Here is a 13445-nt window from a genome sequence, read left to right on the forward strand (position 1 = left end):
AAGTGGTGCTAAAAGGAAAGTTCACAGCAATGAATGCCCATATCAAAAAGTCTGAAAGAGCATAAACAGACAATCTAAGGTTACACCTTAAGGAATTACAGAAACAAGAACAAACCAAACCCAAACCCAGAAGAAGAAACAACAAAGATCAGAATAGAACTAAAGGAAATTGAGACAAAGAAAGAAACAAACAAAAAACACAAAAGATAAATGAAACAGAAAGCTGGTTCTTTGAAAAGATAAACAAAATTGATAGACCATTAGTTAGATTAACCAAGCAAAGAAGATCCAAATAAGCTCAATTAGAAATGAAATGGAGATATTAGACTGATACCACAGAAATACAAAAGATCATTCAAGGCTACTATGAACCTCTTTATGCACACAAACTAGAAAATCTAGAGGAGATGGGTAAATTCCTGAAAACATACAACCCTCCTAGATTAAACCAGGAATAGAAACTCTGAACAGACCAACAGCAAGCAGCAAGACTGAAATGGTAATTAAAACTGCCAACAAACAAAAAGTCCAGAATCAGATGGATTCACAGCTAAATTCTATCCAATATTCAAAGAACTGATACCAATCCTATTGACACTATCCCACAATACAGAGAAAGAGGAAACCCTCCCTAATTCATTCTATGAAGCCAGTATCACCCTAATACTAAAACCAGTAAATAATGTAACAACAAAAAAGAAAACTACAGGCCAATATCCCTGATGAACATAGATGCAAAAATCCTCAACAAAATACTAGCTAACCGAATCCAACAGCATATCAAAAAGATAACACATCATTATCAAGTGGGTTTCATGCTAGGCGTGCAGGGATGGTTTAACATACACAAGTCAATAAATGTGATGTACCACATAAACAATTAAAAACAAAAATCACATAATCATCTCAATAGACACAGAAAAGGCATTTGACAAAATCCAGTGTCCCTTTATAATTAAAACACTCAGCAAAATTGGCATAGAAAGGAGATGCCTTAAGGTAATAAAAGCCATCTATGAGAAACCCACAGCTAACACTATACTGAATGGGGAAAGGTTGAAAGCATTTCCCCTGAGAACTGCAACAAGACAGGGATGCCCAGTCTCACTACTTCTATTCAACATAGTACTGGAAGTCCTAGCCAGAGGGATCAGACAAGACAAGGAAATAAAGGGCATCAAATCAGTAAAGAGGAAGTCGAACTGTTGCTGTTCGTTGATGATGTGATCGTATACCAAGAAAACCCTAAAGATTCATCCAAAAAACTCCTAGAACTGGCAAATGAATTCAGTAAAGTTTCAGGATACAAAATTAATGTACACAAATCAGTGGCATTGCTATACACTAACAGTGATCAAGCTGAAAATCAAATCAAGAACTCAACCCCTTTTACTATGTCTGCAAAAAAAATAAAATACTTAGGAATATACCTAAGGAAGTGAAAGACATCTACAAGAAAAACTACAAAACACTGCTGAAAGAAATCAAAAATGACACAAACAAATGGAAACACATTCCATGCTCATGGATGGGTAGAATCAATATTGTGAAAATGATCATACTGCCAAAAGCAATCTACAGATTCAACGCAATTCCTATAAACTATCACCATCATTCTTTGCAGAGCTAGGGAGAACAATCATAAAATTCATATGAAACCAAAAAAGAACACACATAGCCAAATCAAGACTCAGCAAAAACAAAAACAACCCCCCAAAACCCACAAATCTGGATGTATCACATTACCCAACTTCAAACTAAACTAAAAGGCTATAGTTACCGAAACAGCATGGTACTGGTATAAAAATAGGCACACAGACCAATGAAACAGAATACAGAACCCAGAAATAAAGCCAAATACTTACAGCCGACTGATCTTTGACAAAGCAAACAAAAACATAAAGTGGGGAAATGACACCCTATTCAACAAATGGTACTGGGGTAACTGGCAAGCCACACGTAGAAGAATGAAACTGGATCCTCATCTCTCACCTTATACAAAAATGAACTCAAGATTAGATCAAAGACTTACATCTTTTAAGACCTGAAACCATAAAAGTCCTAGAAGATATCATCAGAAAAACCCTTCTAGATATTGGCTTAGGCAAAGACTTCCTGACCACGAACCCAAAAATAAATTCAACAAAAACAAAGACAAATAGATGGAACTTAATTAAACTAAAAAGCTTCTCCACAGCAAAGGAAATAATCAGTAAACAGACAACCCACTGAATGGAGAAAATCTTGGTAAACTATGCATCTGACAAAGGTCTAATATCCAGAATCTACAAAAAAAACAAACAAATCAGCAAAAAAAAAAATAAACAATCCTATCAAAAAGTGAGCTAAGGACACAAATAGACAATTCCCAAAAGAAGATATACAAATGTCTAACAAACATATGAAAACATGTTCAACATAACTAATTATCAGGGAAATGCAAATCAAAACCACAATGCAATAATACCTCCTTCCTCCTGCAAGAATGGCCATAATCAAAAAATCAAAAAATAATAGATGTTGGCGTCAATGTGGTAAAAAGGGAAAACTTTTACACTGCTGCTGGGAATGTAAACTAGTATAACCACTATGGAAAACGGTGTGGAGATTCCTTAAGGAACCAAAAGTAGATCTAACATTTGACCCAGCAATCCCACTACTGGGTATCTACCCAGAAAAAAAGAAGTCATTATACGAAAAAGACACTTGAACACACATTTATAGCAACACAATTTGTAACTGCAAAAATATGGAATCAGCCCAAATGCCCATCAGTCAACAAGTGGATAAAGAAAATGTGGTATGTATAATATATACACATACACACCATGGAATACTACTCAGCCATAAAAAATAATGAAATAATAGCATTCACAGCAACCTGGATGGAACTGGAGACCATTATTCTAAGTAAAGTAACTCAGGAATGGAAAACCAAACATTGTATGTTGTCACTCATAAATGGGAACTAAGCTATGGGGATGCAAAGGCATAGAATGATACAATGGACTTTGGGAACTTGAAGTAAAGGGTGGGAGCGGGTGAGGGATAAATGACTCCACATTGGGTACCGTGTACACTGCTTGGGTGAGGGGTGCACCCAAATCTCAAAAATCATTACCAAAAAACATATCCATGTAACCCAACACCACCTGTTCCCCAAAAGCCTATTGAAATAAAAAAAAAGAGGAAAAAATAACTCAAAATGGATCAAAGACCTAAATATTTAAGACCTAAAACTATAAAATTCTTAGAACACTGAACAAAAGAGCTTCATGACATTATATTTGGCAATGATTTCTTGGATGTGACAACAAAGGCAGAGTCATTGAAAGAAAATATTGGCAAATTAGATTTAACGAAAAATTTTTAAATTTGTGCATCAGAAGACCCTACCAACAGTAAAAGGCAAGCCACAGAATGGGTGAAAATATAGGCAAATCATATTATCTGATAAGAGATTAGTATCCAAAATATATAGAAAATTCCTAAAACTCAACCAAAAAAAAAAAATCAACCTGATTCAACAATGTGCAAAAGACTCAAATACACATTTTTCCAAAGATACACAAATGGCCAATAAACAGATGAAAAGATACTCAACATCTCTAATCATTAGCAAAACAAATCAAGACTACAATGAGATGCTACCTTATACCCATAAGAATGGTTACCATCAAAATTCAGAAAATAGTTTAAGTGTTCAAGAGAATGTGGAGAAACTGGAACCCTTATATACTGTTGGTATGAAAGTAAAATGTTATTTCTGCTATGGAAAACAGTATGAAAATTCCTCAAAAAACAAAAAAACAGAATTACCATATGATCCAGCAATTCCACTTCTGGATATATACCCCTTGAGAGCAGAGTTTCAAGAAAGTATTTGTACACTCATGTTCATTGCGGCAGTATTCACAAGAGCTAAAATGTGAAGCAAACTAAGTGTTCACTGAGGATGAATGAACAAGCAAAATGTGGTATTTACATACAATGGAATAGTATTCAGCCTTGAAAAGTAAGGAAATTCTGATACATGCTACAAAATGAATGAGTCTTGAGGACATTTTGCTAAATGAAATAAGCCAATCACAAAAGGACAAATAATGCACAATTCCACTTACATGAAGTACTTTAAAGTAGTGAAAAATCAGAGATAGAGTAGGATTTTGGTTTCCAGGGCCTGTGGAAAGGTGAGAATGGAGAGCTATTGTTTAAATGGATATACAGCTTCAGTTTTACAAAATAAAGAGTAAACAGCGGTGATGGTTGCACAACAATATAAATGTAGTTAATACCACTGATCTGTAAACTTAAAAATGATTATGATGGTAAACTTTATATGTGTTTTACCATAATTTTAAGAAGTTTGAAAAAAAAGCTATCAATGATAATGATGTTGATTTCCTCCGAATTAACCCGTATGTAAAGTAATCCCAGCTAAAACACAGGAAGATTTTAAAAAATTATATAACTTGGCAAAAAGTATTCTAAAACTTTGGACTAATAAACATGTGGATGTAACTGGGAAATTCTGGAAAGGGGCATTGTCGGAAGGGGTGTACTAATCTGATCTGATCAATTTTAAGTTATAAAAAAGATTTTAAAAAATTAATGTGGCAAAAATTATTCTAAATGTTATCTGGAAAAATAGGTGAGTATCACTGGAAATCTCTTGAAAGGGGAACTGGGGGAGGGGAAGAGACAAAGTTTACTACATATAAAAATATATTACCTTAAAAAAAGGTAATGAAAACAATTTGGTATTTATGCTGAACAGACTCTGAGTCTGTTTAAAAAAATGCATTTGTTAATACTAAAGACAATGCGCTGAGAAACTGTTCTCTACATCAGACTGTCAGAAACTATGTTGTTTGAAATTTTATAAAGTGAGAATGGAACATTCCACTCTTGCACTGATGGTATATCATTATGAAACAGAAGCAGCCTCACTTTGCAACTCAGAGCTTCAGATAAGGGGTTTCCAGACACAACATTCCACATGCATCTCGATTTTGTAGTCTCCAGGGAATCAGAATCCTGAGTCAGCTTCTCAGCCCAGGCCTGATGTTTATTAACCCTTGACACACAGTCTTGCTGGGCTTTAAGTTTATCAAATATTGTTGCATTTAAACTTTGTCCAAACTCCACCCTTCTCCAAAATCCTATAATAACCCTGGTTCCTTCTTTAGAAATGTTGACATTTCCTCTTCTGTGCAAGTCTCCCTCACTGCAGCAAGCTAATTAACCTTTGTCCGCCTACAGATGTGTCCCTGGTGGTCTTTATCAGATGAATCTTACAAAGGGACTTTATCAGGTTGAAATAGTCTATGAAAAACAAAAATTCATGTGGAAATTTAATATATAATAAACAGCATTTCAAATCAAGAAAAAGGTGGCTTATTGAAGAAATGGTATTGAATTAATTAATCTTTTGGGAAAAAAAACAAAACCAGCTGGATCCTTACTTTCTGGTAACAATTTCAAATGTTTCTAAGATTTCAGTATTTTAGAAAATGGAATTAAAACAAAACTGGAAGAAAATATATTTTTGCATTTTTATATTACGAATTGAGATCTCTCCCACACTCAAAAGCTGTGACTATTAAAAAACTATGAGTTTATTCATTGGATAAATTTCTGGCAGTGAAGTCGCTGGTTAAAGGGCATATTTCTTTATGAAATATATTTTTTTAATGTACAGCAAAAAGAACCAAAAAGTATCATAAATAATAAAAAGATAAATAGTTAACCAAATATAAAAACAGACAAAGAAAATAAAAGATTCACAGTAAAAAATGGTCAACGATGTTCAAATTTCACTCACAAAGGTAAATCAAATGAAGAGATACTATTTTTAACCTAACATATTGGCAAAACTTTTAAAGTTTATTAACAGCTGTTATTGACACAGATATAAGAAAACTGGTAGTTCTGTATTCTTCTCATAATACACACTTTTACTGTCTTTTGGAAGGGCATTTCACAACATCTTTTTAAATTTTTAACTAATTATGCCTTGATATATCACTTTGTAATCAGAAACTTATTTTACAGATACAATCATAGAAGTCAGCCAAGATGCTCAAGACAGCCATAACCATAAGATGTCTGTCTGTTGATGAGGAACTAGTTTTAAAAAAAAAGATAGAGCCATAGCATAGAATAGTAGTAGCTGTTAAAAACAATGATCTACATGTGCTGATAAGGAAAATCTTTGTGCTTTTGACAAAGGTTACTTTTTATTGTTAATAAGGTATACTGGGTATTTTTTTAAACATCAGAAAATGTAAAGAAAACAAAAGGAACAAACCTAAACAAATGAAAGAAAATCATAGACAGAAAAGAGTAAATTTTCTTTACTATCTCTACCACTATCTCACCCCAAAATTAACTGCTTTCGTATCATTGATATAGGCATTCCGTAATGCCTATATCATCACGTATGTATGTTCAGCTTTTAATTTACATCAGAGATCATGCTTATCAGTTAGTTTGCACTTTACCCCTTCATTTATTTTATCCATAACACAACGTCATTCATTTTAACAACTGTATAAGATAAAAGGTTTATTTTTTAAGACAATGTACTGAAATATTTTCTAGTATGATTTCACTTGGCTTTTTAAATGTTTCTGTATATATTTTAAAATCTGTTAAGATATATATACATATGATATTTAACAAGAGCTATCTCTGGGAACTAGCACTGGGTGGCATGAGCAAGGAAGGACAAATTTTTTTTATTTTATAACCTTTTGATGTTTTAATTTTGCACATTACAAAGTAATGTGTAAGGTATACACATTACTTTTCTGATAAAAATTAAATAAAGGGAGGCAATTTTTATCTACAGAGTGAAATATGATAAAAATTAAAGTTCACTAATTTCTCCACACTTGTTAAAATGATCTCTTGATCCTTTCAGACTTCTCCAAGTTTCAAATTCACATACACAAATGCCTGCTAAATACTTCCACGTGGACCATAGGCATCTCTAATTCAACACCTCCAAAGTGACTCATTACTTTCCTCTGCTCATTTTACCTTAATTACTGGTAATTACCTAAATTATTCACCAATGGGTTCCTCTTTCACTCAGAGCCATAGGATTATCTAAACTACAAAGTACAGAGATATTCTTAAGGCTTCCCTTATCTTCACCCCAAATCCAATTACCAAGTCTTGCCAACATTACTTCCTAAATATTATTCTAATCCATTGTCTCCTCTCCATTTCTAGTATTTATCCTATTTCAGACTCTCCTCTCTCCCCCAGGCTATTACAATACCTAACCTCTCTGACTCAAGTGCTATTCCTCTTTAACTCATACCCCCTCTGTCACCAGAATGAGCTCTCTAAAATGAAAAGCTGACCATGTCACCCCATGAATCCTTTCACGGAACTCCACTGCCTACAAGACAAAAACTAAACATTTTTTATTAACACGATATATATATAAAGGCTATGATCTAGAGCCTGTCCAGGTTTCCAGCCTCATCTTTTGCTATTCTGTGCCTTATAATTTATGTCTGCTTCAGCAATCCTGAACTATCTACAGTTCCTGAAAGGTTCCCAATATGGTCAGCTCCTCTTCCTACCGTCTTCTCTGACTACAACACTTGCTTCCTACCAACCTCTGTAAATCCCATTAAACTAAGGTTTCTTAACCTTGGCGCTACTGACATCAAGAGCTGGATAACTCTCTGTTGTGGAAGCTGTCCTTCCCTCTGCAGGATGTTTAGCAGCATCCCTGGCCTTTACTCGATGCCAGTAGTATTCCCCCTAGTTGTGACAAACAAAAATGTCTCTAGACATTGCTAAATGTTTCCAGGTAACAGCCTCTCCGCTAATTTGTTAAAACTGTTTCTCATATTTACATAAAAGATCTCCCCTGTCTCTACTAAAAATACAAAAAAAAAAAAAGAAATTAGCCGGGCATGGTGGCAGGTGCCTGTAGTACCAGCTACTGGGGAGGCTGAGGCAGGAGAATGGCGTGAACCCAAGAGGCAGAGCTTGCAGTGAGCTGAGATCGCGCCACTGCACTCCAGCCTGGGCGACACAGTGAGACTCTGTCTCAAAAAAAAAAAAAAAAAAAAAAATCTCAGGAAGAATAGAGATAAGACTACTTTTAACACTAATTGCCTTTGAGGACAACTGGGTAACTGGGGTAACCGGAGAGGGATGAAAAAAACTTACTTTTCAAAACATTTACTGTGCGTTTTTAGTCTTGTACCTCTTCTGACTTCTCCACTGCTATCACCCTGGTTTGAACAACCTCTCTGTCTTTTAACTACTGCAACAACATTCTAACCAACTTTTCCCTTCCTTTAGCCTTTCCTTCTTTGGCCAATTTTTACCAGTAGCCACAATGATCCTTTTAAAACTGAAATCAGATCACATCACTCATTTGCTCAAAACCCTCCCGTGTTCCTAATCTCAGAGAGCCAAAACCTTACAACCATCTTCCCACAACCTGCATCCTGCTCCACCCCTTTCTTTCTGATCTCTTCTCCCCAGTATTTGGTGTTTTTGTAGGTCAAAAATGAACAAACAGCAGCAATTTCATAGATTGAACCTAATACTAACTGCTTGCCATTCCTCAAACGTGCCAGGGTCTTTGCACTTACGGTTTTCTGCTAAGAACACGCACCCAGATGCTCATATGGCTCACTCTCCAACTCCTTCCGGTCTTTACTTTTCAGGAGTCTTCACTGGCCACCCTATGCTTACCTACAGCACCTATTAATATCTAATATTATTTTACTTATCCATCTTGTTTACTGTCTCTTTTCCATCTTGATCAGTGGTTTTGAAACCTGAGTCTCCATCAGAATCATCTGGAAGGCTAGTTAAATAAAGAGTTCTGGGATGGAGCCTGAAAATTTCAATTTCTAACAACTTCCCAGATGATGATGATGCTGCAGATCCAGGGACCACATTTTTAGAACCCGTGTTTCAGAATGTTAGCTCCACGAGGACAGAGATTTTTGCCTATCCACTGTTTCATCTCTAGGACCTGGCACATAGTAAGCACTTGCTGTGGTCTGAATGTTTGCTTCCTCCAAAACTCATGTTGAACCTTAATTGCCACTGTGGCAGTATTGAGAGCTAGAGTCTTTAAATGGTGACTGGGTCCTAAGGGTTCCGCCCTCATGAATGGGTTATCATGGGAAAGGAACTGGTAGCTTTACAAGAAAGAGTTCTGGGCTAACATGCTCGGCCCCCTCACCATCTGGTGCCCTGTGCTACCTCAGGACTCTGCAGAGTCCCTACCAGCAAGGCTCTCACCAGATGTGGCCCCCTGAACCAGGACTTTTCAGCCTTCCTAACTGTAAGGAATAAATTTCTTTTTTTTATAGATTACCCAGTTTCAGATATTCTGCTAGAGGCAACAGAAAACAGATTAAGACATCACTGATATATGTAAATAAATGTAGGTGTCCCATCCTGTTTCCACTATAGCCTCTGATTCAGTCTACAATGCTAAACATTTACTGAACGCTATAAAAGATAAACCATGTAACTGTTACAGGTTAAACTGTGTCCCCCCCCAAAAAAGGTTGAAGTCCTAATTCCAGTACCTCTGCATGTGACCTTATTTCAAAATAGGGTCTTTGCAGATGTAATCAAGCTAAGATGAGGTGATTAGGGTGGATCTTAATCCAATACGACTAGTATCCTTGTAAGAAGTGGAGCACACCATATGAAGACAGAGCCACACAGGGATTATGTCGTGATAACAGAGTCAGAGACTGGAGTGACATAGCTGCAAGCCAAAAAACGCCAAGGATTGGCAGTAACACAACAAGCTAAGAGGCATGGAACAGATTCTCCCCTTGAACCTTGAGAGAGCATGGCCGTACCTACATCTTGATTTCAGACATCTTGCCTCCAGAACTGAGACAATAAATCTGTTGTTTTAAATCACCCAGTTTGTCGTATTTTGTTACCGCAGCCCTAGAAAATACAATGACCAAGAATGCAAATAACTGTGCCAAGCTGTATTTAATTTCAAATTCTACCTATTATCCAACATCTACCCGTTTAAGTGTGCTTTAATATACAGGTTTCCCATCCCAGAATCTCCCTAATATTGCCTCTCGTTGCCCCCAACATGCACCTTCAATGTACAAGGCAGCACATACTACAGGTGCTAGATAATTTATTTAGACTTTCCTTTCAGTTTCCCCCACCTTCTTATGTGCTTCCCTAAATCACAAACACCAGTTTCTTTATATATATTTTTTCTCTCCAAGGGACACTTCCTATTCTCACACATTACAGATTTTGGCATATATATTCCCCTTGGACATTTGAATTAGCTGCAAAATAATTTAAGCACACATTGGAGTTCCTTTCTAACCAGATTTTAAGATAAAAGGCTAACTTCTCATTTTATGGAACAAGTCTCCTTCCCACCCCCGCTTTCTTCTTTTAAAAGAATGACTTAATCCCACTGAATTTGAAGTAAAAAGATTTTTGTCATACCTTTCAGCCTTGCTATAGTTTGTACATCAGCCTCTTTAATCAAATCTTAAGAAATCTTCTAAAAGAAAAGATGGTTGTATTGGGAAGCTTAAACTTTTAAGCCTATCTGAATTTAATTTCAGCATCAAGCTTTCCATTTTCTACTTAAGGTTTATTTATAACTGCACTGTCACAAAAATTCCAATCAATGATTTTACCACACAAAGACTCTAAATTACCATGGCTTATAAAGTTAAACTGCATAATGCAATTTTAATTTTAGCACAAATCAATATACAAATGGTAGCATATGCCTAGTAACATACTTTTTCATATTAGGTAAAGAAGAACTCATTATATGTATCCTGAAATAAATTTGTGATGCAATTTTAAGAATAACTGGATACTGAATTTACTCAACGTAGTCTAGTCTTAAAAAGCATAATTATGAAAAACTTCAAATAGGAAACACAAAATATTTCTAAAATGCTTAATCCTAAGTAGGAAGACACAAAAAAATACACATTCCAGGCAAATTTAAGAGAGGCATTTAATAGTTCTCCACTAGTACTGACAAATTATTCTCTTTATGAAGAATTTTAAATGAGTCATACTTTCCTTACTAAGTCATTGTTTTACTTAACATAAGGTGAAGAGTTGACTGTTTGCTAACTTGAAACTTTATATTCACTTAAACTGTACATCTATATATAAAGACTGGTATAAAGTATAGTTTACTATATACAATACTTAGAACATACAGTATCATGTGCATTAAGCTCAATTGCCATTTACCTAAGAGGGTGAAAAAGCTGTCATCTAAATACCTTATAAAAACTCGGATTCCCACTTTCCAAACTCACACCAGAATCAAGCAACTTGAAATTATGCACACTTTTTCCTGGCAGAGCTATGTTCTATGCCCAGCTTTTAGTAAGTTAACATATTTCTCTCTCTTACACACTGGCCTAATTATTCATTGATTCATTATGGTTCTAAATTTATAACTTAAATTCATAATGAAATCAATCCATGCTTAGCACAATAGTTTTCTATCTTAAAAAGCGTTAAAAGGAAATACCGTAATATGTACAATGGATATAAAGAACTAGGTTAGAAATCTCGAGAATTTTTCCAGGATGTGTGGGTTTTTTGTTGCTGATATTGTTGTTTGCTTTAAATGCGGGGTGGTGGGGGGTGGGGAGACGGTAAGGGCTAGGAAAGAATAAATCCACAGCTCTAAATTATGGTCATCTTTTAAGAGTGTACAACTTACCCAAATTCAAAGCAAATGGACAACCTGTCAACACCTACTAATCCCATCACAATTTGTTGGGGGAAAATGGGGTGCAGAAGCAAAAAAAAAAATTTTTAATGCCTTTCTTCCTCCTCCACGCAGCGAATGCCCCAACACACACGTATCTGGTTCACTCTGCGGCAGGGAAACTTAAAGAAATAAATTAGCTACAGACAAACCTGATGATCCAAGCTAGACCCAAGAAAGCTCCAGGCACTTCTGGAAGGAGCCCGCTCGCTGGGCGCTCAGGCGGCGCGGCAGCCGAATGGCTCCCCGGCGAAGGTGCCCCACACCTGGACGCCGAATCCGGCGCGACCCACAGGTCCGCGGCGGGGTGGGGAAGGGCCCGGGAGGAGGGACTGGGAGGGCCCGGCGGCGCAGGACCGCTAAGTGGTTCGGCCCGGGCGCACTCCGCGCCCCGCCGCGCCGCCAGGCAGCGGGCCAGCAGAAGAGGGGCGCGAGCGGGCACAAGGGAAGGACCCACGACGAAGAGGAGGGTACATGTCCACAAAATTGAGGCCGGGTACGCACCCGGACGCTGTGGTAGATCGCTAAGGCTCCGGGAGCAGGAAGTCCTCGCGCCTTCCTCAGGAGCCCGGACGACCCCAGCCCGGCTCTGACCCCAAGACACCTGTTTCGCCGCGCCCGAGGTTTGGTTCCATCCTCCACGCTTCCCCACCAACCCGGAGAGGGGGGAGGACGAGGGGAGACGAGACCTTGGACCCGCAGCCTGAGGGCGCCTCCGCCGGCCATACCTGACATCAGCTGCGGCTCCCTCTCGCCCCTCCTGGGGGGCGGAGAGGGGGACGACTTGGGACCGGCGACCTTCGCTTCTCTGGGCAGCCGCAGAAGTGGCTCGTGGCCGCTAGCCGAGGCCGCCCGCTGCCGCCCAGATTATTCCCCGGCAGCGGCAGAAGCAGCGGCGGCGGCCAAGGCGGGCCCAGCGCGCGCTCCCGCCCGCTCGCTCCGCCCCTCCCCGCAGCGCGTCCAGACCGTGGCCCGCCTACGGCGCAGCCGCCACCCGGAGTCTCCTGGCGCTGACGTCTCCGCCGCCGCACCAGCCCCAGGGAAGGGCGAAGCGGGAGGGGCGGTGGGCGGGGATACGGCGACGTGAGGAAGCGGGGATTGGCCGCCGGGCGCACGCTCCGCCCTAATGCGAAGGGGTCTGGGAAGTCGGATCTTTCACGAGCAGTAGATTTTGTCGTATCCTCTTTGCGGTTTGTGTCTGCTACCCTCCACCTTTCTGATCCTGCTGTAAGGTTATGCACTAGCTTCCAGACCTTGAGCGGGACGAAAGCAGGGCAACAATGGGGAACGAGAAAGGGGATGCCTGAGGGACCTTGTCTGAGGTACACGCTCTAACCCTGCAGGACTCTGGTGGCCTTTAGCCTGCTCTTAACCCGTTCATTTGTTTTTTTATTCTCTCCCCGTACTCTCTTTACTCAGTATCTCTCTGGGCTTAATGAAAGGAAGTAAGATGAAGTATGCATACGGGTGCTGGGTCATCATGTGAGAACCAGGAAGAGCTGAAAAGCGAGATAATGATACCAGAAAGCTTTCTGTAGGCACATTTCGTCTTTGGTTCTGTCAGCACTTCGGTTCTGTGGGGCAATGGCCGGAAGAGCTTCTTAGGGGCTTAAAACCTATCTCCCCTTTCGCTGGGTTCTGAATAAGAAAGTTA

The 13445-nt window shown here is 38.7% G+C and overlaps 1 protein-coding gene across 11 annotated transcripts in view; it reads right to left on the reverse strand.

Moving 5' to 3' along the window:
* C1GALT1 (core 1 synthase, glycoprotein-N-acetylgalactosamine 3-beta-galactosyltransferase 1) overlaps positions 1 to 13445 on the reverse strand; it is a 128132-nt gene that overhangs the window by 92111 nt on the left and 22576 nt on the right. For 2 of the 11 annotated variants that reach the window (XM_063667548.1, XM_063667542.1), the window contains exon 1: positions 12520 to 12730. The exons of 3 other annotated variants lie outside the window; for them this stretch is intronic. In XM_063667548.1, coding sequence (XP_063523618.1) covers positions 12520 to 12526 — 7 coding nt within the window. In that variant the 5' untranslated portion in view covers positions 12527 to 12730. Of the gene's footprint in view, positions 1 to 4121; positions 4144 to 9863; positions 10789 to 11943; positions 12092 to 12295; positions 12488 to 12519; positions 12813 to 13445 lie in introns of those variants that run through there. 6 more of the 11 variants (XM_063667547.1, XM_054496647.2, XM_054496649.2 and 3 more) reach the window with 6 other exon arrangements.

The sequence above is a fragment of the Pongo pygmaeus genome, chromosome 6 (genome assembly GCF_028885625.2).
Source record: "Pongo pygmaeus isolate AG05252 chromosome 6, NHGRI_mPonPyg2-v2.0_pri, whole genome shotgun sequence".
NCBI classification, from domain to species: domain Eukaryota; kingdom Metazoa; phylum Chordata; class Mammalia; order Primates; family Hominidae; genus Pongo; species Pongo pygmaeus.